This window comes from Hemiscyllium ocellatum, chromosome 17 (genome assembly GCF_020745735.1).
Source record: "Hemiscyllium ocellatum isolate sHemOce1 chromosome 17, sHemOce1.pat.X.cur, whole genome shotgun sequence".
NCBI lineage: Eukaryota > Metazoa > Chordata > Chondrichthyes > Orectolobiformes > Hemiscylliidae > Hemiscyllium > Hemiscyllium ocellatum.
Genome location: NC_083417.1, coordinates 27084858 through 27108927, shown reverse-complemented (window position 1 = coordinate 27108927; position 24070 = coordinate 27084858). Strand labels below are relative to the sequence as shown.

General features: G+C 40.9%; 1 protein-coding gene across 1 annotated transcript in view; it reads right to left on the bottom strand.

Moving 5' to 3' along the window:
- The window catches only part of LOC132824060 (polyamine-modulated factor 1-binding protein 1-like), a 259415-nt gene that overhangs the window by 54764 nt on the left and 180581 nt on the right, over window positions 1-24070 (bottom strand). The window contains exons 18-21 of the mRNA XM_060838326.1: window positions 20672-20781; window positions 17738-17812; window positions 7723-7816; window positions 7328-7398 (exon numbers count right to left, since the gene is read on the bottom strand). Of these exons, the coding sequence (XP_060694309.1) occupies window positions 7328-7398; window positions 7723-7816; window positions 17738-17812; window positions 20672-20781 (350 nt within the window). The remainder of the gene's footprint in view (window positions 1-7327; window positions 7399-7722; window positions 7817-17737; window positions 17813-20671; window positions 20782-24070) is intronic.

The following is a 24070-nucleotide window of genomic DNA, read 5'->3' as shown; positions in this document are numbered from 1 at the left end:
AAACATGAACAAGCTGAAATTGGTAAAAGGAAAATAATATAACTCTTCCTGTCATGAGGTACCATGGAGAAGTGAATATTTGATCAGTCCTTTTGAATAATTTTAGTGTTTAGCTGCTGCATGACAACTATAAAGTGATGAAGGACAAGATCTGGTGGCTCGTATATTTTTAGGACACTTATAGTATCATCCATAGTGTACAACTCAATGATTAATCACAAGTCATTATTATTATTTAGAGCTCAGTATTTCTCTTGCTTAGAACAGGTATAAAATTTAATTCGGTTTTTGTTTCAGACATCAGTAGTTATAATTCAGCTGAATTTTTAGTTAATTTGTAAATCAATGCACAGAAGTTAAATATATATATATTAAGGTTTATTCCATAGAAAATTTATCCGACGCCCTCCTGCTGTCAACTGTAATAATCTTTTGTGACTAAATTACCCTTTTTTGCTTACCAGCTTGAGTTAAATTCTTGTACAACATCCTCTCTCTGTACACTAAGCGGTTTAAATGAAATATGAAACAAAATAGTTATGAGTGGTGATAGGGTTAATTGGATTTTTTCTTTGATCAACATTTGATTGTGGAGTGAGTGTGACCTTTTGGTTGTCTGTCATGCATTAAATTTTTTCCTTTACGCTGGATAATGGAAAACTGTAGATTTCTTTTAAGTAAGGAGCAGCTGAATTGATTTTTTGTGGTGTAATTACCAATCAATGACAAATCCTGTCACTTTATTAAACAGCTACATTAGGTTTCACGTAAACGCTTTCACAAATACTTTTAACTATTAGGATCAAGAGAGAAAAAAAACAGCCAAGCAATGTCTCACTGTTGAATGAAACAGCCGATCTCCTGACTTATCTTTCTCAACTTTGAGAAATAAAATAACAGTGCAAAATGAATTAAAGAGCTTAATTTCATGTTTTGAAATGTGATCATAAATAGTTACAAGTCAAAGGTACACTGTCATTCTGCTTTCTTCCATCTTTCTTTAATTCCTTCATTATGACATTAAATTTTTATGTTAGAAATAAGCATCCACAATTATTTGCCATAAAGTTGCTTCTTTCATAAAATTTAAAGATTATGAAGAAGCTTATGTTGGTTGTGCAATTCTGAATAATTGGTTCGGTGGGTAATCAAGATGGAGTACCGGAATGCTAATACAGAACTGAATAAATGTTATCCACACTGGGATTTCCTAGTCTCCGGGAAGTGATAAACAAGAAGGTATCAATAGCAGAAGAGAAAAGGAAAAGAAAATCATCATCCTTAACTGATAACTTCATGAAAGCAAAATATTGCAGATACTGAATACCTGAAATTATTATTAAAAAAAACTGATAAAAACCTATCAACTCAGGCAGCATCTATGCAGAGAAACTGTTAAGGTTTCAGGATTTGAAAATCCTAACTCTATTTCTCTCCACAGTCACTACAAGCTTTTTAAAAATCACTTTCATGCATCTACAGGTGGGTGATCAGAGATTGTTGCAGGGGATAGATGGTTGGTCAAGGAATGTTGCAAGGCTTGAGATGACAAAGAAGAGCAAATAAAATTGTAAGGGATGTTGAAGTAAAGTGTTTGCCTCATTACACTCTTAATACTGGTCCAACGGCTGATCATCTAAATTCACCCCTTAATGCTGGCTGATTTGTAAATGGTCCCCTTGCCTTGGGTATCATTTCCATTTCATTCAAAATTAGTTACCAGTTTCCTCCTCAGAAAACCCGACCTCAGTTACTCTGTCTGTCAAGACTGCCACATCATCTCCTACTTGCCTGTAAAGTCACAGAACGGTTAACATATCCAAAATCGATGTCCATCTGTCTTGTATATGGCTCCTTGAATCTCCCAAATCAGCTCTGCAACCTGCTAAAGGAATACAATTTCCTATTCAAAGTTACAAATTATATGAATTCTAGCTGTGGTGCATTATTCTTCTTTGACTTTTCTGCAGCCTTCAATTTGACCACACTGTTGCCTTTTTCAATGTATTGCTAGTGTATTCTGACTTTATCCTTACCAGAGTTTATTATTAACTATCCAATCATAGCCAGAGAATCTCCAAAAATGGTTTATCTTCCTATATGTGCATACAGTCATCTTCAATGTCTCCGAGTATCCATCCTTTTCCTCAACACTTGACGAACCTTCGTAACATCATCCAAAGACTTTGGTCAGTTTCTATACTCATGCAATAACACAGTTCTACCTCATGCCATTATCTGCTTTGACATTCGAAATCCACTGTCATTACATTTGTAGTATTCCAAGTAACTGGGCAATACAATACCCCAACAAAATCGGTACCAAATTGGAAGCCGCAGGAATAGGATTAGATTAGATTAGATTTGCTTGAACAGACTATGTTTTCAAAATGAAAAAAAACAGTTCTCACGATTTACTAGTTCAGCTACTATTTTGCCTGAAAAGGATAGAGAAAGCTTGGGTCAGAATGAGTTGAAAGAAAAGAAAGAATAAACAAGACTTGCATTTATGTGGTAGATTTCAAAATCACAAGATGCCTTGCAACAAATGAAGTACTTCTAAAGTGTGGTCACTGTTGTAGTATAGCTGCAAATGTAGAAAAATACATCTCCTGAAATGTGAAAAATAGGGACTGTGAATAATTAATGAAGCCATATGGATCCATTACATATCATGGTAAAGATTGTAATGGGGAGAAGAATAATCTCTCATCTGTCTGGGTTTACATTTTATGGTAAGGGTACAATGCATCACATTTTGTAGCAAAGTGTCATGGTGATGGTCTGTGAATTAAACAACTGGACATTCTAAATGAAGGTCCAGATCATCGGATGGCTTAAAATCTACAGCTTGTGGTTCCTTCAACTCAATAATACACCAATAATTTGCTACTAAATATTCCAGCCAATCTAATCCACTTTATTAATGCAATCACAGAATGATTTTAATTTAATGTCAGACCATATTCTATTGTTGTTGATATGGTTCTTGAGTTTTACAGCTTCAGTTAGGTACACCTTTTGACGTGGCTGTCAAATTGGAGTAAAAGCAAGCCCTGAGCAAGAGGAGTGACTTGCATGAGTGCAACTTTTAGTTACTGTATCTCAGACCTAGAGATCTTGTGATGAACTTGGTAACATTCCTTCTTTGAAGTCAGAATCTCTGGTTTCATGTCTCACCCTAGGACTTGACGGCAAAGGAAGGTGCATTCGTATAGCAGCCACACAGGTCAATCACCAATCTATAAATCCTTCCAACCAATACCAATACCAGGTAGTGCGTGTGGAACAGATTCCTGGTCAGCCATAAGATACAAGGAAAACTACAGCCATTGTCTACATAGCTCTGGACTATAACATGCGTGCAAAAGTGTACGTTACTACAGTAACTCAGCCGTATGGCGTGGATCAGATTAGTGCCAACAGCATAGAGTTTGACCCTTGTTCTGGTGGGGATGAAAACTTGCTAGGGTATGTCTATTTCCCTGTAGATTGTGGCACTGTTAGTCAGACTTGCCTTCTGTCATAGAACTGAAGAAGTAGAATAAGGCAAAATGCTTATTGACAGTTATTTTTATAATTGTTTAGGTTTTTATGTGGGCTAGATATGGAAACAGAGCTGAAAATGTGTTGCTGGAAAAGTGCAGCAGGTCAGGCAGCATCCAAGGAGCAGGAGAATCGACGTTTCGGGCATGAGCCCTTCTTCAGGAATGAGGAAAGTGTGCCAAGCAGGATAAGATAAAAGGTAGGGAGGAGGGACTTGGGGGAGGGATGTTGGAAATGCGATAGGTGGAAGGAGGTTAAGGTGAGGGTGATAGACCAGAGTGGGGGCAGAGAGGTCAGGAAGAAGATTGCAGGTTAGGAAGGTGGTGCTGAGTTCGAGGGCTGGGACTGAGACAAGGTGGGGGGAGGGGAAATGAGGAAACTGGAGTAATCTGAGTTCATCCCTTGTGGTTGGAGGGTTCCTACGCGGAAGATGAGGCGCTCTTCCTCTAGCCGTCGTGTTGCTATGGTCTGGTGATGGAGGAGGCCAAGGTTGAGTGGGAGGGGGAGTTGAAGTGTTGAGCCACGGGGTGGTTGGGTTGGTTGGTCCGGGTGTCCCAAAGGTGTTCTCTGAAACGTTCCGCAAGTAGGCGGCCTGTCTCCCCAATATAGAGGAGGCCACATGGGGTGCAGTGGATGCAGTAAATGATGCATGTGGAGGTGCAGGTGAATTTGTGGTGGTTATGGAAGGATCCCCTGGGGCCTTGGAGGGAAGTAAGCGGGGGGGAGGGGGGGTGGGGGGGGGCACAAGTTTTGCATTTCTTGCGGTTGCAGGGGAAGGTGCTGGGAGTGTGGTTGGGTTGGTGGGGGGTGTGGACCTGATGAGGGAGTTGCGGAGGGAGTGGTCTTTTTGGAACGCTGATAGGGGAGGGGAGGGAAATATATCCCTGGTGGTGGGGTCTGTTTGGAGGTAGCGGAAATGACGACAGATGGTACAATATATATGGAGGTTGGTGGGTTGGTAGGTGAGGACCAGTGGGGTTCTGTCCAGGTGGTGATTGGAGGGGCGGGGCTGAAGGGTGGAGGAGCAGGAAATGGAGGAGATGCGGTGGAGAGCATCGTTGACCACGTCGGGGGGAAATTGCGGTCTTTGAAGAAGGAGACCATCTGGGTTGTTCGGTATTGGAACTGGTCCTCCTGGGAGCAGATGCAGTGGAGACGAAGGAATTGGGAACATGGGATGGCGTTTTTACAGGGGGCAGGGTGGGAGAGGGTGTAGTCTAGGTAGCTGTGGGATTGGTTGGTTTATAGTAAATGTCCATGTTGATTCGGTCGCCCGAGATAGAAATGGAGATGTCTAGGAAGGGGAGGTCGGGGTGGAAGGTGTTAGTAAGGTGGATGAACTGTTCAACCTCCTCGTGGGAGCACGAGGCAGCGCCGATACAGTCATCGATGTAGCGGAGGAAAAGGTGGGGGGTGGTGCCAGTGTAGCTGCGGAAGATAGACTACTCCACATATCCTACAAAGAGGCAGGAATAGCTGGGGCCCATGTGGGTGCCCATGGCTACTCCTTTGGTTTGGAGGAAGTGGGAGGATTGGAAAGAGAAGTTGTTCAGTGTGAGGACCAGTTCAGTCAGTCGAAGGAGGGTGTCAGTGGAAGGGTACTGGTTGGTTCGGCGGGAAAGGAAGAAGCGGAGGGTTTTGAGTCCTTCGTGATGGGGGATGGAGGTGTACAGGGACTGGATGTCCATGGTAAAGATAAGGCGTTGGGGACAGGGGAAGTGAAAATCATGGAGGAGGTGAAGGGCGTGGGTGGTGTCCCGAACGTAGGTGGGGAGTTCTTGGATTAAGGGGGACAGGACTGTGTCGAGGTATGCAGAGATGAGTTCAGTGGGGCAGGAGCAGGCTGAGAGAATGGGTTGGCCGAGGCGATCAGGTTTGTGGATTTGGAGCAGTAGGTAGAAACGGGTGGTGCAGGGTTGTGGGACTATGAGGTTGGAGGCGGTGGATAGGAGATCCCCTGAGGAGATGAGGTTATGGATGGTCTGGGAGGTGATGGTTTGCTGGTGGGAGGTGGGGTCATGGTCAATAGGAGGAGGTGTCCGCGAGCTGGCGTTTAGCCTCAGTGGTGTAAAGATCGGTGCGCCAAACTACCATCGCGCCTCCCTTGTCTGCCGGTTTGATAGTGAGGTTGGGGTTGGAACAGAGGGAGTGTACGGCTGCATGTTCCGAGGGTGAGAGGTTGGACTGGGTGAGAGGGGTGGAGAGATTGAGGTGGTTAATGTCGTGGCGGCAGTTGGCTATGAAGAGATCGAGGGCAGGTAAGAGGCCAGCACAGGGTGTCCAGGAGGATGGGGTGTGTTGGCCTGGACCAACCAACCCAACCACCCCGTGGCTCAACACTTCAACTCCCCGTCCCACTCCACCAAGGACATGCAGGTCCTTGGACTCCTCCATCGCCAGACCATAGCAACACGACGACTGGAGGAAGAGCGCCTCATCTTCCGCGTAGGAACCCTCCAACCACAAGGGATGAACTCAGATTTCTCCAGTTTCCTCATTTCCCCTCCCCCCACCTTGTCTCAGTCCCAACCTTCGAACTCAGCACCACCTTCCTAACCTGCAATCTTCTTCCTGACCTCTCCGCCCCCACCCCCACTCCGGCCTATCACCCTCACCTTGTCACCCTCACTTTAACCTCCTTCCACCTGTCACATTTCCACCGCCCCTCCCCCAAGTCCCTCCTCCCTACCTTTTATCTTATCCTGCTTGACACACTTTCCTCATTCCTGAAGAAGGGCTCATGCCCGAAACGTCGATTCTCCTGCTCCTTGGATGCTGCCTGACCTGCTGCGCTTTTCCAGCAACACACTTTCTGCTCTGATCTCCAGCATCTGCAGTCCTCACTTTCTCCTAGATATGGAAACAGCATGATATTCAGGGAAATTTGAAGTTTATTTTCTAGTAACTTATTTTAGAGATGATTGTGGCTTATTTATTGATAAATGAATGATAACTTTTTATTGAATGCATATTTATATCATGATTCAGTGATTTTTTTTTAAAGGTATTGTTTTGTGGTCTGTATTTAATCAATGGGACAATCAGAGTTCCAGACAAACATTTCCTTATACCCTACAAGATGAGCAGAACATGCTACATCATGACATTGTTTTCCAGATTTTCAAGTTTTAGAATTTGATTCTAACAAATCAAATCTGAATTGTCCAAGTAACATCTACGTAACATCTGGAATGGCACTTAGCCGGGAAGGATACAAAAATGCTGGATTAAGTAATGCCACACTCATAAAACCAATTGTCTTCCTTTTTCTCCATTTCTCATCACTGAATATCTTTTTGCAACATGAACATTATACAGGTAATGAATGTTCTTACGTACATTTGCCCCAGTGTCCATTACTCAAGCACGATAAAGTTTGATAAAGTGTCAGCAAGCTATTTAATGACTTCAGCCAAGCTCAACTCTGCCCTCATCTGATGTTAACACATACACAAACATTCACTTCTTAGAAGGATCAATTAATGGTGATTAGAAAAAAAAACTCTTGTCTAACCTCGAGCTGCTGAGGCCAATTGTACTTGTGTTAAGTCAGCAAAGATTGCTGACCTGGTCTTTATGGCTGTTATTTATGATGCAAACCTACTGAGCCATTAGTAAACTGTTTATGATTCAGAAATAACTTTAAAGTGCTTCACTGTTAAATAGAATGGGTTCCCATTTGCAGTTTAATGTCAGTGGTCATGCGAATTGTGCTGGATCCCAATGTATAGCTGAGCTTTAAGAAAATGAAATATGCTAATATTCAGGGATAAATACTTACTCTTCATCTTGAAATGGACTCCGGAATTGATGTGTGACATTAGAGTGCTCACCTGGATGACTGTGCAAAGCCTGAAAAGAGATACAAATTAACATGGTTTGACAACTGGGCGAATGAATACTGATATTTCCAGGTGCTGCACTCAGGGTGCCCATGGAGGAAGTCTACATTCAGAATTTTCCTGATTCCATATTAATAAAAGAACTTTGGTGAGCAAAAAATATTTTCAAAAGCAGATTATGAACATTTTCAAGAATATATTGATGACACAGAACACATCAGACATTCATTCTAATGATATCTTTTGGGACCAGATTTGCCTACACCAAGCCAACATTTAAAGTTTACAACTTATTCATCTGCCTGTTGTGCCTTTGAGGAATTAAGCGGCTTACCTTTAGCCTCTCGTTTGCTATTCTCTTCTCATCCACTTCAACTTTTAATTTCTTATTCTCATGCTGTAGTCGTTCATTCATTTCCTGCAGATGGCTGTGTTGTGACAAAGATTACAATAGCAATAACAGAAAGGGTCATTACTGCAGCAAAGATAAAGGAATAATAGAATGTAAATGCAATAACTAACAATGAAAAATATTTCAACCAAAAAGCCATCTGGTAGTCATTAATTTGATGGTGTAAGAAAATGTGCCACAACACTTCTGTAAACCCCAGGTTTTATGTCATAATATTTTTTGTAATGTATTGATCTTGTAAGAGAAAAACCTTAATCCTATCCACTAGCATAGATAAAAAGAAGCTCTCTGCTGAATTTGCCACAAAAGTAGTACACATGTTATCCTCGCATAACAGCTGATAAATTTTGTGAGCTGAGTTTAACCTGACATTGTCAATGCTGGCAAGTTCTGTGGAGTGTTTCTTTCCATGAAGCCTAGCAAGATTTCTCTAACTCACTTTGTTACCTATGCACCGTGCCCTGCTCATTGCATTGTCTCAATGACAGCAGGTTGTCAATGTCCAGACCTTCCAGAATTTAAAATGCAGTCATGCACCAGGTTCAGCATTCAGTCTGTTCAGAGCTGCCTTGTGCAGTTCCTGTCAATTGCCCAGGCACATTAGGCATAGGGAAATTGGCACCCTGCTTTTCTGACAGGGGCTTGGAGGTCCTGGTGGGGCAAAGCAGGGTTGCCCTCTTCCCCTTGGACTATCAGAAGAAACTTCGATGCCACTTTCTGCTAGACTGGCCCAAGGTTGACACTGGATCATGTTGCTGCTCTCCCATATCACCATACAGACATTATTCTTAATGTGCCTAAACTTCTACCTCTTATTTGATACACATTCCCTCTTTTGTCTCCTGCAAATAGGAGTCACATCTGCAAGGTCTTGGCAGTAAGAGGATATCCCAGCAAGATATCTCCTCTTCCACCTTTGAAGAAGAAGCAACCTCACCAGCTCAGATATTGAATGCTCAATGAGTATTTTAGTTAGAATAGAGTCAGAAGCACATACTAGTAAGCACATCACTGTTATATTTGCGCAGCTGGTTGAGGAAGAAATGCCCCAAATTGCTTGTATTCAGAGCACTGCCAGAAACCAAGGCAGGACAGGACCTCATGGTGTCAATGATTAGTTTCATACAAATGCACAAGCAGATACAGCAGCACACGTTTGTCAAGTTTGCCAGAGACATTGGGCAACTGACTCCAAGGTTGGAAGACTCCACCAAGACAGTTTGCACTATGTTGCCTCCAGCACATGAACTTTGGCTGCCTCCATGGGCAGGTAGGTGGCTGCCATGGATAGCCAGGTCCAGCATCTTCAGTGTCTGCTGAATATATGTATAGGCTAGGGCTCCATCTCTTGAACCATTGGTGCTCAGCACAAATGGCAAGGTAACAGGGGACAAGAGACCTTGACCATCCCATGGGCGCTTTCCTCATCAGGGGACAGGGCGGTGCCTGTATGCACCCAGCTGGAGGAGCAATCACATGTAGGCCGCCCCAGAAGTTTCCCCTCTAACTGGGTTGTCACCCTCATGATGACTGAGCACTCTGGCCACAAATACCCCATTGTCACCAAACCAAATTTTAAAGGCCAACAGACTCCACTGAAAGGCAAGCACTCTTCATCTCAGTACCAGAACCTGGGACTACACCATGAATAATAGGAGGGAAAGGATAAATATAATCTTCTGAAGGCATGAGTGAAACTTCACTGATGTCCGTTGTTACATTCCTAAATTTGTGGTCACTGTTCATCATCAGCTGTGTGAATATATGTCTTTCTAGCTGTTAGGGTCAGTCCTTCAAGGCTGCAATGTACTGCTTGCACACTGCAGCCTTTAGTGGAATTGATTCTCAATGCTGCATGAGGTGATCAGGGGAGTTTACAGTCAGGATGTGGACTCCACACAGAGCTCAATGTCTGAGTTCACATGCAGAATGTTGTCTTCACAGGTATCCTGTTTTGGTGATTCTGAAAATGATGCTGTCAGAGTTTTCAACACTTGGCAGGGTCACCCATGATGGTAAAGTTGGAGGGGAGGAATCAGACAAACAGCAATCTAAAGCAAGTCCTCAATGGCAGTTGAGGCAGAAGATATTTGTATGATATCAATGGCTCTGAAGGTGGATGAAGGCTGAGCAGTAGGGGCATCCCCAGCCGTCAAAGTTACCTTGCCACCAGAACTGGATCTAACTTCTGGAGGCTGATGAGCAGCAGCACTCTCCCAATAAAAAAGTGTCTTACACAAGGCATCGACATAGAGAGATAAGACTATCAACACACTTTTAGAATATTGCATGTAATTCTGCGTTCCCTTCTATAGGAAGGATGTTGTGGAACTTGAAAGGATTCAGAAAAGATTTACAAGGATGTTGCCAAGGTTGGAGGGTTTGAATTATAGGGAGATGCTGAATATGCTGGGCCTGTTTTTCCTGGAGTATCAGAGGTTGAGGGGTGACCTTCTAGAGGTTTATAAAATCATGAGGGACATGGATAGACTAAAAAGCCAAGGACTTTACCCTGGGGTGTGGGGAGTCCAGATTTAGAGGGCATAGGTTTAGGGATTTAAAAGAGACTTAAGGGGCAACTTTTTCACATAGAGGGTGGTGCGTGTATGGAATGAGCTGCCAGAAGAAGTGGTGGAGGCTGATACAATTACAAGATTTAAAAAGCACAGGGATGGGTAAATGAATAGAAGGGTTTAGAGGGATATGGGCCAAGTGCCAGCAAATTGAACTAGATTAATGTAGGATATCTGGTCGCATGAATGAGTTGGACTGGAGGGTCTGTTTCCATGCTGTATATCTCTTTGCCTCTATAATTTAAGCTTTGTGATGATCGGTGAGAGGTGACAGGGACAGAACATAGAACAATACAGCACAGAACAGGCCCTTCGGCCCACGATGTTGTGCCGAACATTTATCCTAGATTAAGCACCTATCCATGCACCTATCCAATTGCCGCTTAAAGGTCACCAATGATTCTGACTCTGCCACTCCCACAGGCAGCGCATTCCATGCCCCCACCACTCTCTGGGTAAAGAACCTACCCCTGACATCCCCCCATACCTTCCACCCATCAACTTAAATTTATGTCCCCTTGTAAAACTCTGTTGTACCCGGGGAAAAAGTCTTTGACCATCTACTCTATCTATTCCTCTGATCATCTTATAAACCTCTATCAAATCACCCCTCATCCTTCCCGTTCCAATGAGAAAAGGCCTAGCACTCTCAACCTATCCTCCATTCCAGGCAACATCCTGGTAAATCTCCTCTGCACCCTCTCCAAAGCTTCCACATCTTTCCTAAAGTGAGGCGACCAGAACTGCACACAGTCCTCCAAATGTGGCCTTACCAAGGTTATGTACAGCTGCAACATCACCTCACGACTCTTGAATTCAATCTCTTTGCTAATGAACGCTAATACACCATAGGCCTTCTTACAAGCTCTATACACCTTAGTGGCAACTTTCAAAGAGCTATGAACATAGACCCCAAGATCCCTCTGCTCCTCTACCTTACTAAGAACCCTACATTTAACCCTGTATTCTGCATTCTTATTTGTCCTTCCAAAATGGACAACCTCACACTTGACAGGGTTGAATTCCATCTGCCACTCCTCAACCCAGCCCTGCATCATATCTAAGTCCCTTTGCAGCTGACAACAGCCCTCCTCACTATCCACAACTCCATCAATCTTCGTATCATCTGCAAATTTACTGACCCACCCTTCGACTCCCTCTTCCAAGTTATTAATAAAAATTACAAACAGCAGAGGACCCAGAACTGATCCCTGCGGAACTCCACTTGTAACTGGGCTCCAGGCTGAATATTTACCATCTACCACCACTCTCTGATTTCGACGGTTAGCCAGTTCTCTATCCAACTGGCCAAACTTCCCACTATCCCATGCCTCCTGACTTTCCGCCTAAGCCTACCACGGGGAACCTTATCAAATGCCTTTCTAAAATCCATGTACACTACATCCACTGCTCTACCCTCATCCACATGCTTGGTCACCTCCTCAAAGAATTCAACAAGACTTGTAAGGCAAGATCTACCCCTCACAAATCCGTGCTGGCTGTCCCTAATCAAGCAGTGTCTTTCCAGATACTCATAAATCCTATCCCTCAGTACCCTTTCCATTACTTGCCTACCACCGAAATAAGATTAACTGGCCTGTAAATCCCAGGGTTATCCCTATTCCCTTTTTGAACAGGGGCACAACATTCGCCACTCTCCAGTCCCCTAGTACCACCCCCATTGACAGTGAAGACGAAAAGATCATTGGCAACGGCTCTGCAATTTCCTCTCTTGCTTCCCACATAATCCTAGAATATATGCTGTCAGGCCCGGGGGACTTGTCTATCCTCAAGTTTTTCAAAATGCCCAACACATCTTCCTTCCTAACAAGTATCTCCTCTAGCTTACCAGTCAGTTTCATACTCTCCCCTTCAACAATACGATCCCTCTCATTTGTAAATACTGAAGAAAAGTACTCATTCAAGACCTCTCCTATCTCTTCCAACTCAGTACACAGTGTCCCACTACTGTCCTTGATCGGACCTACCCTCGTTCTTGTCATTCTCATGTTTCTCACATATGCATAAAAGGCCTTGGGGGTTATCCTTGATCTTACCCGCCAAAGATTTTTCATGCCCCCTCTTAGCTCTCCTAATCCCTTTCTTCAGCTCCCTCCTGGCTATCCTGTATCCCTCCAACGCACTGTCTAAACCTTGTTTTCTCAATCTTATGTAAGCCTTTTTCTTCCTCTTTACTAGACATTCAACCTCCCTCGTCAACCAAGGTTCCCTCACACAACCATCTCTTTCTTATCTGACAGGTATATACATATCAAGGACACGTCTGTTCCTTGAAAAAGTTCAACACTTCAATGACATCCCTCCCTGTTAGCCTATGCTCCCAACTTAATTGTGATTAACAGGATTGTGAGATCTGAAAGTTCCTAGGTTAGTTCCATCACATAGGTGTTTGAGTCTAACTCTGCTGTTTCACTCTTGGAATAGGAATGGGCAAGCATTTCTACAGCTTTCTTCACAACTGAGCAGCCCTTGTCAGGATCCACTCCACTCAACCTGACTGGGAAGGGCTTGGAAAGGTGCCCTACAAATAGACAATTCTTCAACAACTTAGCTGGAAAACTACATCCAGGCACCTCATGTCCCTGCAGTCTGTATACCAAAATCGAACTCAATCTTGAAACATGGAATGTACTTACCCTCATAGATAATGAAGAAAACAATCACCCAGTATGAAGAACTGCCTTGGTTGCATGTGAACTCAGGCACGTCAACATTGATATTGTTGCCCTGCAGACTAGAAGTGCAGGTGAAGGGCACTTGAGGGAAGTAGGTAATAGTCACACCTCATTCTGGAGTGGAAAATACAATGATCAATCCAGGACACATGGAATTGGATTTGTTATCAGGATGATACCATTAAACAACTCTCAGAGCTGCCTGTTGGCATAAACAATCATCTCGCAACCCTGTCTACAACTTGCCAAGAACCAGCAGATCATAGTTGTTGAATGGTCATCCGAAGAAAGCTTTTACTCCACCCTGGACACATTATTCACCAACATTCATAAGGAAGATCAAATTATCATTCTTGGGCACTTCAAATGTCAGGATTGGAAAGGACGCCAAACTCAGGAATTGCAGCACCAATGGGATTCTCCTATTCATCAAATTTGCGGAGTACAGCTGGTCACCACCATCATGAAAAAGATAAGTTCAAGACTACTTGGAGGCATCCATGATCAAAATACAAGCACACGATTAACTATGTCTTTGTTTGATTTCAATGCCAAAAGGATGTCCTCATTACCAAAGTGGTGACGAGTGCAGATGACTGCTCCTAAATGTCTGTGAAATGCCACTAGATGCAGCTAAAGACGAAGAAACAACTCTGAAAAAAAACTCAACATCGAGAAACTTCAAGTGTCAAGTAGACTTGTGACAATGTCTTCACCAAAATCTCCAAGAATTAATTTTAGTGGAGCGATTGAAATCTAGAAAGAGCTGAAGACAGCCATCATCTCATGCTGTGAAGAGATCATTGGCTCCAAAAGACCAGCAAACACCAAGACTGGTTCAATGAGAATGGCTATATCATCCAAATTCTTATCAACAAGAGGCACTCCATGCCTGGCAAAGCACCATTACCAGTAAGGCAAAGAGGAGAATTTATTAAATAGCAAAGGCTGGCCTACAAAAAGGAATGAAAGAAATCAAAAATTAATGGTGACCTGAGAAAGCTAAGGGGCTTCAACTTCTTGCTGACAAACAGCTCACATCAGGGGTTACTTCAGTAAATTTACAGACCCAACATCCTTGGCCTTAAACCAGTGCAAAGTAAGGATAAGGCTAAGAACCCTGTTAAGAGACAAAGAAAACATCAGCCTCCAATGAAGGGAACACTTCACAGATCTCCTAAACTGTGATACAATCATCAATGACAACATCTTTGAGGAAATACCCCAATTCCTCATGAAAGATGATCTTGTGCGACCATTAGACAAACGGATAATGGAAGATCTGCAGGAATAGACTGGATTCCTTTTGGATATTTTCAAACTTGGAGGAGCAGAGCTTACCTGTCATCTCCATCAACTGCTCCTGATAATCTGGGGAAAGAAGAAATTCTTGCTGATCTTAAGGAAGCTGCCATTATCACTGTTCTCAAGAAAGGAACCAAAGTTGACTGTGGGAACTTCCGAAGAATTGTCCTGCTGTCTATCACCAAGAAGATCATTACTTGAATCTTGCTAGGTGCCTTCTCACAGTCTCAGAGATAATCCTTCCTGAAAGCCAGTGTGACTTCTGATCAACCTGTGGAACTCTGGATATGATTTTCACAGTTTGCAACTTGAAGAGAAATGCCAAAACAACATCAACTACTCTATATGACCTTCATCGATCTGACCAAAGCTTTTGTCTCAGTCAATTGAGTATAGTAGATCCTGCTGAAAGCTGGCTGTTAATAAGATGTTAATGCATGCTAACAAATGCAGAATGGCCTTTCCCATTCACTAGCCAAATTCTGGTCTCATTGTTCAACACTTGTTTGTAAAATGGAGCTCTTTGCTCTCAATGTTGGGAATCTCCTTCCTGTAGATTCCCAATGGTAAGCTAGTATTTTTATAGATAGAAATAAAATGCATTTCATTTGAAGTGGTACACATTAGGTTCTCTTACACTGGTTGGATGAATATGTTAATATTTTAATATAGATTGGCATAACATAGGTTGCTTGAATGTGGGGCAGGCGTGGCAGAATAAATTTCAGGTAGAGAAATGTAATGTGATATATTTTTGTAGGAAGACAAAGGAAAGGCAATTTAATGCAAGGGGTACTCTTTTATTGTGTGGCTCACCCTGAATTTGAGATCAAGATAGACTGGTTACAGTGAAGGCAAAATTAAGAATGTTCTTCAGGCTTAGACTTGAAAGTAACACTTTCAGTTATAAACAATACATGGTAATGATCCTGGTAGGGACCTTCTCAATCCCCACGAATCAATTACTACAGATGACGAAGCAAGGCACCTAAGAGAGAAGTAGTGTTTTCTTCAAACTTCAGTATTCAATATGGTAGAAACTTTTTCTCTAAATGAGAATAAATCTTAAAAATGAGAATCACTTCATTGTTAGAATCTCATTGTGCTGTGTTTATTACCTGAATTGTAAAATAATAGCAGTTTTTACTAGCTTGAAAAATGGGAAAACATTGATATTCGCTAATGTAATTATACCTGTTAAACTACACTGTTGAAGTGGGTAGGAACTAGGTACCTAGAGGTAGGCACAGTGCACTACCACAGTGCAACAAGAGCCCTATTAAAGCTATTAATGGATAGGATCATACATAGAAAATAGCAACATATATAAGCACACAGAACCATGCTACTTAACATTGTTAATCCTCTACTCCAAAAAATTGTGAATTAAGAAACGAAGTACAATGATAAGATTTGGAAGGCACGGTGGCTCAGTTGTTAGTCCTGCTGCCTCGTAAGTAAAGCGGAGTTTTTGATGGTCTTTGCTTTTTCTAGATAGTATCCTCTAAGATTAGATGTCAACAGTGAAAAGAAATAATCGCTATAAACATCTCAATCTGATGTGCTGTTCAATCACAATCACAGAATCTATAAGTTACCAAACAAATGTGTGGTTTTTCTGTCAGGAGGCATTGTGTTGGATAGCATAAAACTTGCTAAAGCCAAAATAAAGATTATAGAGGAAATGAAAAATACAGGTAAATTGTAATAGATCAACCTACGAAAATCAAATCCAAATTCCTGGTTTTAGGAACATAGAAACAGGGGCCCATGTACCTGTCCACCATTCAGTTCTATCATGGTTGATTAAACACTTCAATGTCTTTATCCATCCCTTACAATTCACCCCTTATGCCACTGGTAATCGGAAATCTATCAATCACTAACTTAAACATACTCAAAAAATGATCCTCCACAAACATCTGTGATAAAGAATTCCAAAGGTTCGCAACTTTCTGAGTGAAGAAAACCTCTTTCAATTCCGACCTAAGTGACATCCTACTTATGTTAAATTGCCTCCTTGGTCTAGACACCCCAGTAAGTTTTGTTGAGATAATCTTTTATTTTTCAAAACCCTGGAAAACACAGACCAATTTGTCCAATTTCTCTTCATAGGATAGTTCAGCAACACTGAAACATATCTAGTGAACCTTAAATGCACTCCCTCAATGACAATATTAACTCTCAGGAGAATGAAAACTGTACACTGTACTCCAGCTGTGGTATAACCAAATTCCAATACAACTGAACTAAGACATCACTACTTTTATACTCAGAATGATGAGTGGCTTGTAGGGGAACTTGCAAAGTGGTGGTGTTCCCATATATCAGCTGCCTTTGTCCTTCCGATGGAAATGGGTGTGTAACTCAGATGTGATATGAGTATGCATTAAGCACTATGTACTATGAATCTAGTCTCTTCAGCATGACAGACCCTCACTTTGACTGAAGACTTTGTGTGGGCATTCTTCTTCAGTTGGTATCAGCGATGTAGACGAATATAAGTAAGAAGGATTAGTGGCAGTGAATTTACCCAACATAGCTGAGATGGTAGTGGTAGATGCAACCACAACATATACCAAGGCCAATTTTTTATCATTTCATTTCATATAATGCAGAGGTGGTGGATCTGAAGGCACTCTGTGTGCTTGTTCACAAATGGGCTCACTTTGCTTTATAACATGAAGTCAGCTCATAACTTTAAATTTTTCCTTTAGTCCATTGTCAACAATATATTGCAAAAGTGCTGAATTTGCAAAGCAGACTTTATAGCATCAACGGCTTCCAAAGGTTGAATGATTGCGGTGCCCAGAACACCCAGAAATTCAAATCAAATCAGGAACCATGACCAAAATGTTGAATATCCCCTACTGGTGCTTTTTATTTTAAGTTGCAATGAAATAAGCTTTCATGTCTCTGAGTACAAGTGGGAAGACATAAATCAAAATGTGTAAAGGTCAAATATATCATAAGACATGTCAGGCACATAACTAGTCTGGGGAGGCGTGGAGAATGTGAGCTAAGGAAAGGAAACTGAAGCTCTGAACTCCGTTTATATGACAATCATCATTGACTTGGGGTTTCTGAAAATAAATATTTACTTGCTTATCTGTACCATCCTATATTGTAATAAACAAAGAACTAATAGATCTGCTTTGTTTCGATCAGACTCATCTACTTCTCAAAATAATTTTGCACATAATCTATCTTCGTAGGTCATTGAACAATTGTGTTTAAAAGGAGCAATGCTGTTTCTATCCAAAGGTGTGTTATCAGGTAGCACAGATGAAGATCTGCAATATTAATACCTACTACAGGCAAGTCTGACATTTACACTAGTTAGTTCCCAGTGTTGATACTTACTCTTTTTCAGTTGTTAGTTGAAGGATTTGCTTTGTTTGTTCTTTGATCTTATTTCCAAGTTTTTCATTGGCTTGCCTTTATAAAAAAACACACACACAATGTATTAATTGCTTGCAGTTAATACAGGAAAGACACAGAAAAATCTATAATAAGGAACCGCATGGATTGTCATTTTGACCATGGAGCATGAAAAGTAATGTTTTCATGTTTTATACACCACATTTTTCTAATTTTCCAATAATTTTATCAGAATTCAAGCATTCAGTTTTTATTTATACTTGTCATGCTACTGCAGAAAAATATTACAGTTGAATAATTAAGTAAAAAAAATAACAAATTTGTGTGATTTTGTAATATGCATTAGTGGATCTCCTAATGCATTCATTTTGGCCAGAAATGTTGTAAAAATAAAAGAATTAACCATTTCCATCTTTTCAGAAAAGCATAACATCATTTGAGGTGGCATGTTGGCTCAATGGTTAGCACGGCTGCCTCAGGTTCAATTCCAGCCTTGGGTGACTGTCTGTGTGGAGTTTACACATTCTCCCTGTGTCTGCGTGGATTTCCTCCCACAGTCCAAAGGTGTGCAGGTCAGGCGAATTGGCTATGCTAAATTGCCCATAGCATTAGTCAGAGGGAAATGGGTCTGGGTGGGTTACTCTTCGGAGGGTTGGTGTGGACTTGTTGGGCCGAAGGACCTGTTTCCACACTGTGTGGGAATCTAATCATCATGTGTTTAGTTGCTTTTACTATGTTTTGTGTATTTGGAAAATATCTATGTATATTCATAAATATTACTTTATCGGATCTGATTCTTGGCTTTATTAGCATTGCCATATTTAACAAAAATATTAAATCAGTGACTCCTTACTGCCATTACAACTTGCTGAACATTCATTCCTATACAATTGCTATCTCTAGTTAGAGACTGGCTTAGGTCTGGGGATTTTCATTTTATTCAATTTAAACATTCAATTCTAATCTAATATGTACAGGATAAAGATACAATAAGCTCAAGGGGTTTGGATATGTTCTGATTGATGAAAACGTAGTTTGGATGGTTTGTGAAGTTTATTTGTGAGCTCAGTCACAGGGGCCAAAGCTGATACCAGGTAGTATAAATAAATTACATTCACAGCTCTGGGCACAAGTTAATTGTACCAGTAGTTCAATGATTCACGCTCCTCCTCATGGTCACAAATGATGTGACAGCACAATAATCAGATTTATATCAAAATCACCAAGAATGGTGCAACTTTGTTGCTAAGCAGCACATGATGTATGTGTGACACCATAATGATCCCTTTATTAGATTACTTCTGTATTAATTAATTTAACCTAAAGCTAATAATATCGCACCATCAATAGAATAAGATTTGTGATGCTGCTTATTTCTGTGATATGATTAAATGATGTCAGTCACATTACTCACTAATTTTGGTTCGGGTTGTTTCTTAGCAACAATCACAATGTTTTCATGAATCAACCACAGGGTGCAACAGAACTTCGCTACTCTCTAGTGACATTCAATTTTGGTATTTTTTTTAGTAATAGATTGTTGGGAATTACTTTAAAATTGAGATATTCATTTAAATAAATTCCAAACATTCAGTTCTGGTTTAATACAAATACATTTACGACCTAAACAATAAAGATGCAATTCACTCAAGAGGCAGAGATTATTATGAATGCTGAGAATATATAGCTTGGATGTTTTGCGAAATTAATTTGTTATCAGAAAGGATGCATTTCCAGACAATTTTATTCTATTTAAAAATATACAATAATTTGAAGTTAGTCATTGTAAATCATAATCTATATTGTGGCTGTCATTTTCCATTCACCACCACTAAGTGGTAATATTTGGTGAACACATGTTAAAATGTTGCTTTCAAAGTGGAAAGCTGGTTTATATAGAAAACTAATTATTAGAACTAACCTATTTTAAATGAAGCAAACTAATGGAGGAATGTACTTTAGTTAAAAGAGCTACTTGTCCTTAGCATTTTCCTACATATGGCACAGGACTTGGTAGGACAAGACAGCAAATGTAGTTCACATTTTGAGAATTCAAACGCTTCAGTTGGTAGACTTGAACTGGAAGGTTGTGGGTTCAAGTTCCCCTTCAGTATTTGTTTCATGGCTCAATAAAGGTTATTAATCAGTTTGAAAAATCCATCAAACACTCTATTTTCCAAAAGATAATAATATGAATACGTTCGCAATGTTAAGCATTTTGATCATTGAAGAAACAGACCTGCATTAAATCAACATAAACAGAATCACAAGCAATTTAGGATTGTAATCAGACTTTCAGTGTGATGCACTTGCATGTGTGCAAAGCCACATATATTAATATACAGGGTCCTTGTTCTTTGCAGACAGAAAGAACATGTACATGTACTGCACTTGTTTCAACTCAACGAAACAGGTGACAGACTTTTGCTGGTTTATTTTTCACGGCAATGTCCTGACCAATCAAAGTCAACTTGCCTAGTTTAAAATTTAACAAAGCTTGGTTGTTAACTGTCAATCAGCATGTATGTGTGCATTCTCCATGACAAGACCTCTATCAATTACAGTCTGCTTGCTAACCAGTCAATGCTCTCCTCCCATGCAGTATAGAAGTTTTTTTCCCTTGAGTTTGTATTGTTGGGTAATACCCTGATAAGTGCAGGCCAAAAGGTTCAACAGAGTGTGTCCTTTTTGGCAACATTATAGAAAGTATCATTGGTCCTATTAACAGGCTCTCTCACATTAAAGTAATACTTCATTGTTTGGGCACAGGTTTAGAGTTTCATACCCCATTATTGGTCAAATTGCCTAAACTGACAGCTGAACCACATGTATATTTGAAACATACCAGAACGTTAACTTGTTACATGTTTAATTTATGGATCTTTACTAAACCGTAGTAGAAATTAAGTTACTTACTTTTGGTCCTTTACCCACTGGTTAACATTCGCTACAACCAGCTCACTCTCTCGATGCAATCTTGAACTGTCTGACCTTGCACCATGCAGGGATTTTCGTAAGGTCTCGAGCTAAAACAATCCAAAGTTGTCAGTTAGAATAAACTAACTGCAGTAGATTTAAATCTCATGTATCATAAATAAGATGCTACAGTGAAAATGTGTTGAAGTTTGCCCATACTATGCCAGGCTGTTTCAGCATGGACTTGTGACTCTAGCCTTTCACATGTTGAGTTTCTATTTTAGCTATATAGCTGCAGGGAAAATCTACTAAACAGTTGCAAGAGAATTCCCAACAGAGGTAGATGGAAAATTGGAAGGGCAGTTTCCCTGACTTATAACTTAATTTCAGAGAGGTATTGGCATAGGTCTGACACTAAAATTATAGTGGTCCGGGTTTTGCAGTTGAAATGATAAGGATATCAACATTTCAGTCATTAAAACTGTGAAACTAACAGCAAGATCTTGCATCTGTAGTTAAATGTGAAAATTTGAACATGGTTGTCTGTTATTCTCTGCTCCTTCACAGAGTGTGCTGTTGAAGTCCCTATAGACAGTAATTTTGTAGAAGTCAATGAACTGATGGGAAAATCCCCTTATAAGTTGTAACATTATTGTTGAAAACATCCGAAAAAAAGTTATGCCATGTAAATGGCATGCAAGTGGATTTACAAAGATCTATACAGACTAACTACTACCTAACAACTTCTCTGGTCCTGGACGTCTATTTTGCATATTTCTGCCATTGTCACACCCATCAATGGTCAGTGACTTGAGTATTAGTATAGCTCATGAAGCCCTTTTAAAATATGTAATTATTTAAGTTAAAGAAGTCTAGCAGTTATATTTTCATTTTAAACAGGTTTAAAGTTAGTTTATTACAAATTATTACTCAAGATTCCTTAGTTTAAAAACATAAAGTTGTTATCAAGAAATATCAAATACCAAGAACATAACAATTAAAGGTAAGACAAAATAATATTTAGAACAAAACCACATTAGACCTTTGTGATTTACTGTAGGTACCTTTTGTTTTCTTTTTTCTTGCTGAAGTTAAAGATATTACCATTTCAGATCAGATCCAGTGGCTAAAATGGTTTCTACAGCTGAACAGTTGGCATTTTCTTGTAAAAGCAGGCTGTTCAGAACAGCAGATTTTGGGAGGGTCAGAATGTTTCTTATTACTCACCAGTTGTGTGGTTTTCGCACTTTCTGGCTCACTTGCCCTCATCAAAATAGGTTTTGGTTTCTGCATACTTTTATTTATTTGACCTCCCTTGGTCTCAAAACTTTTTTCTGCACATTAGCTGCTCTTAGCTTAAGTTTCTTTATACAGTACTGTTCAAAAGCTCAAAATTGAAGTCTGTTATTTTGAGGAATTAAAGGTTCCACAAGACAAAGAAAGTATGTTATACTGAGTTCCTTTGAAATTCTTCCTCTTGTTTCTCTCCAAAGCTAGAATTCTCAGACCTTCATTATCTGTTGCAAACTTCTGGTATTCTAAATATTTTTACCTTTCTGGGTATGTTTTTACGATCCTCTTAAGAGTCTCTAGCTGTATAGATGGGTGCCCTGTAGCAGCACTTTTAGCCTCTTGAGCAGAATCTTATTTTATTTTGGCTAAGTGCCGTTTCATCAAGTTTCTAGATTAGATTAGATTACTTACAGTGTGGAAACAGGCCCTTCGGCCCAACAAGTCCACACCGACCCGCCGAAGCGCAACCCACCCATACCCCTACATTTACCCCTTACCTAACACTACGGGCAATTTAGCATGGCCAATTCACCTGACCCGCACATCTTTGGACTGTGGGAGGAAACCGGAGTACCCGGAGGAAACCCACGCAGACACGGGGAGAACGTGCAAACTCCACACAGTCAGTCGCCTGAGGTGGGAATTGAATCCAGGTCCCTGGCGCTGTGAGGCAGCAGTGCTAACCACTGTACCACTGTGCCACCCTGAAAGGAAGGCTTCTCTCCATTAAGCTTAATGACACTTCTCACCATATCATACCAAACTCAATTAATTATCCATCAATTATCTACCTATGGAATCAGCCTCATTTGGTACTAGCTGGATTTCTACCATCTCATCTTGGCTGGATGAAGTTGCCACTCATCGAGTCAGAGAGGTATACAGCATAGAAACAGACCCTTTGTCCCACCTGGTCCATGCTGACCAGGTCCCCTAAACTGAACTAGGCCCATTTGTCTGTGTGTGGTCCTCTAAGCCTTTCCAAATCCATGTAGCTGTCTAAGTGATTTTTAAATGTAATTATACCCACTTTGTCTGGTAGCTTGTTCCATATATACACACTACCCTCTGTGTGAAAAAGTTGCCCCTTAGGTCCCTCTTAAATTTTTTGGGTTAAACCTATACTCTCTACTTTTGGACTCCCTTACCCAGGAGAAAAAGACCTGACTACTCACCTCATCTATGCCCCTCATAGAGTCATAGAGATGTACTGCATGGAAACAGACCCTTCAGTCCAACTCATCCATGCCGACCAAATGTCCTGACCTAATCTAGTCCCATTTTCCAGCACTTGGCCCTTATCCCTCCAAACCTTGCCTATTCATATACCCATCCAGTTGTCTTTTAAATATTGTAATTGTACCAGCCTTCACCACTTCCTCTGGCAGCTCATTCCATACCAGCCTCTGCGTGAAAAAGTTGCCCCTTAGATCCCTTTAACATCTTTCCCCTCTCACCATGAACCTATGTCCTCTAGTTCTGGACTCCCCCATCTCAGGAAAAAAAGACCTTATCTATTTATCCTCTTTATGCCCTTCTTGATTTTATAAACTTCTTTAAGGTTACCCCTCAGCCTCTGATGGTCCAGGGTAAACAGCCCCAACCTATTCAGCTTGTCCTCATAGCTCAGATCCTCCAATCCTGGCAACATCCTTGTAAATCTTTTCTGAACCCTTTCAAGTTTCACAACATCCTTTCAATAGGAGTGACACCAGAATTGCATGCAGTATTCTAAAAGTGGCCTAACAAATGTCCTGCACAGCCTTTACAAAGCTCTATAAGATTACCCCTCAGCCTCCAACGCTCCAGGAAAAAAATGTCCTAGCTTATTCAACTCTCCTTATAACTCAAACTTTGGTAACATACTTATAAGCCTTTTTTGCATCTTTTCCAGCTTAATAACATCCTTCCTGAAGCAGGGTGACCAGAAATGTACACAGTACTTCAAATGTAACCGTACCAATGTATTGTACAGCTATAATATGATTCCTGCAACAATGAAGGCAAGCATCCCAAATGCCTTCTTCAGCAACCTGTCTACCTGTGATGCCACTTACAAGCACCTCTGGATTTTTCTGTTCGACAACACTCCTCAGGGCCTTACCA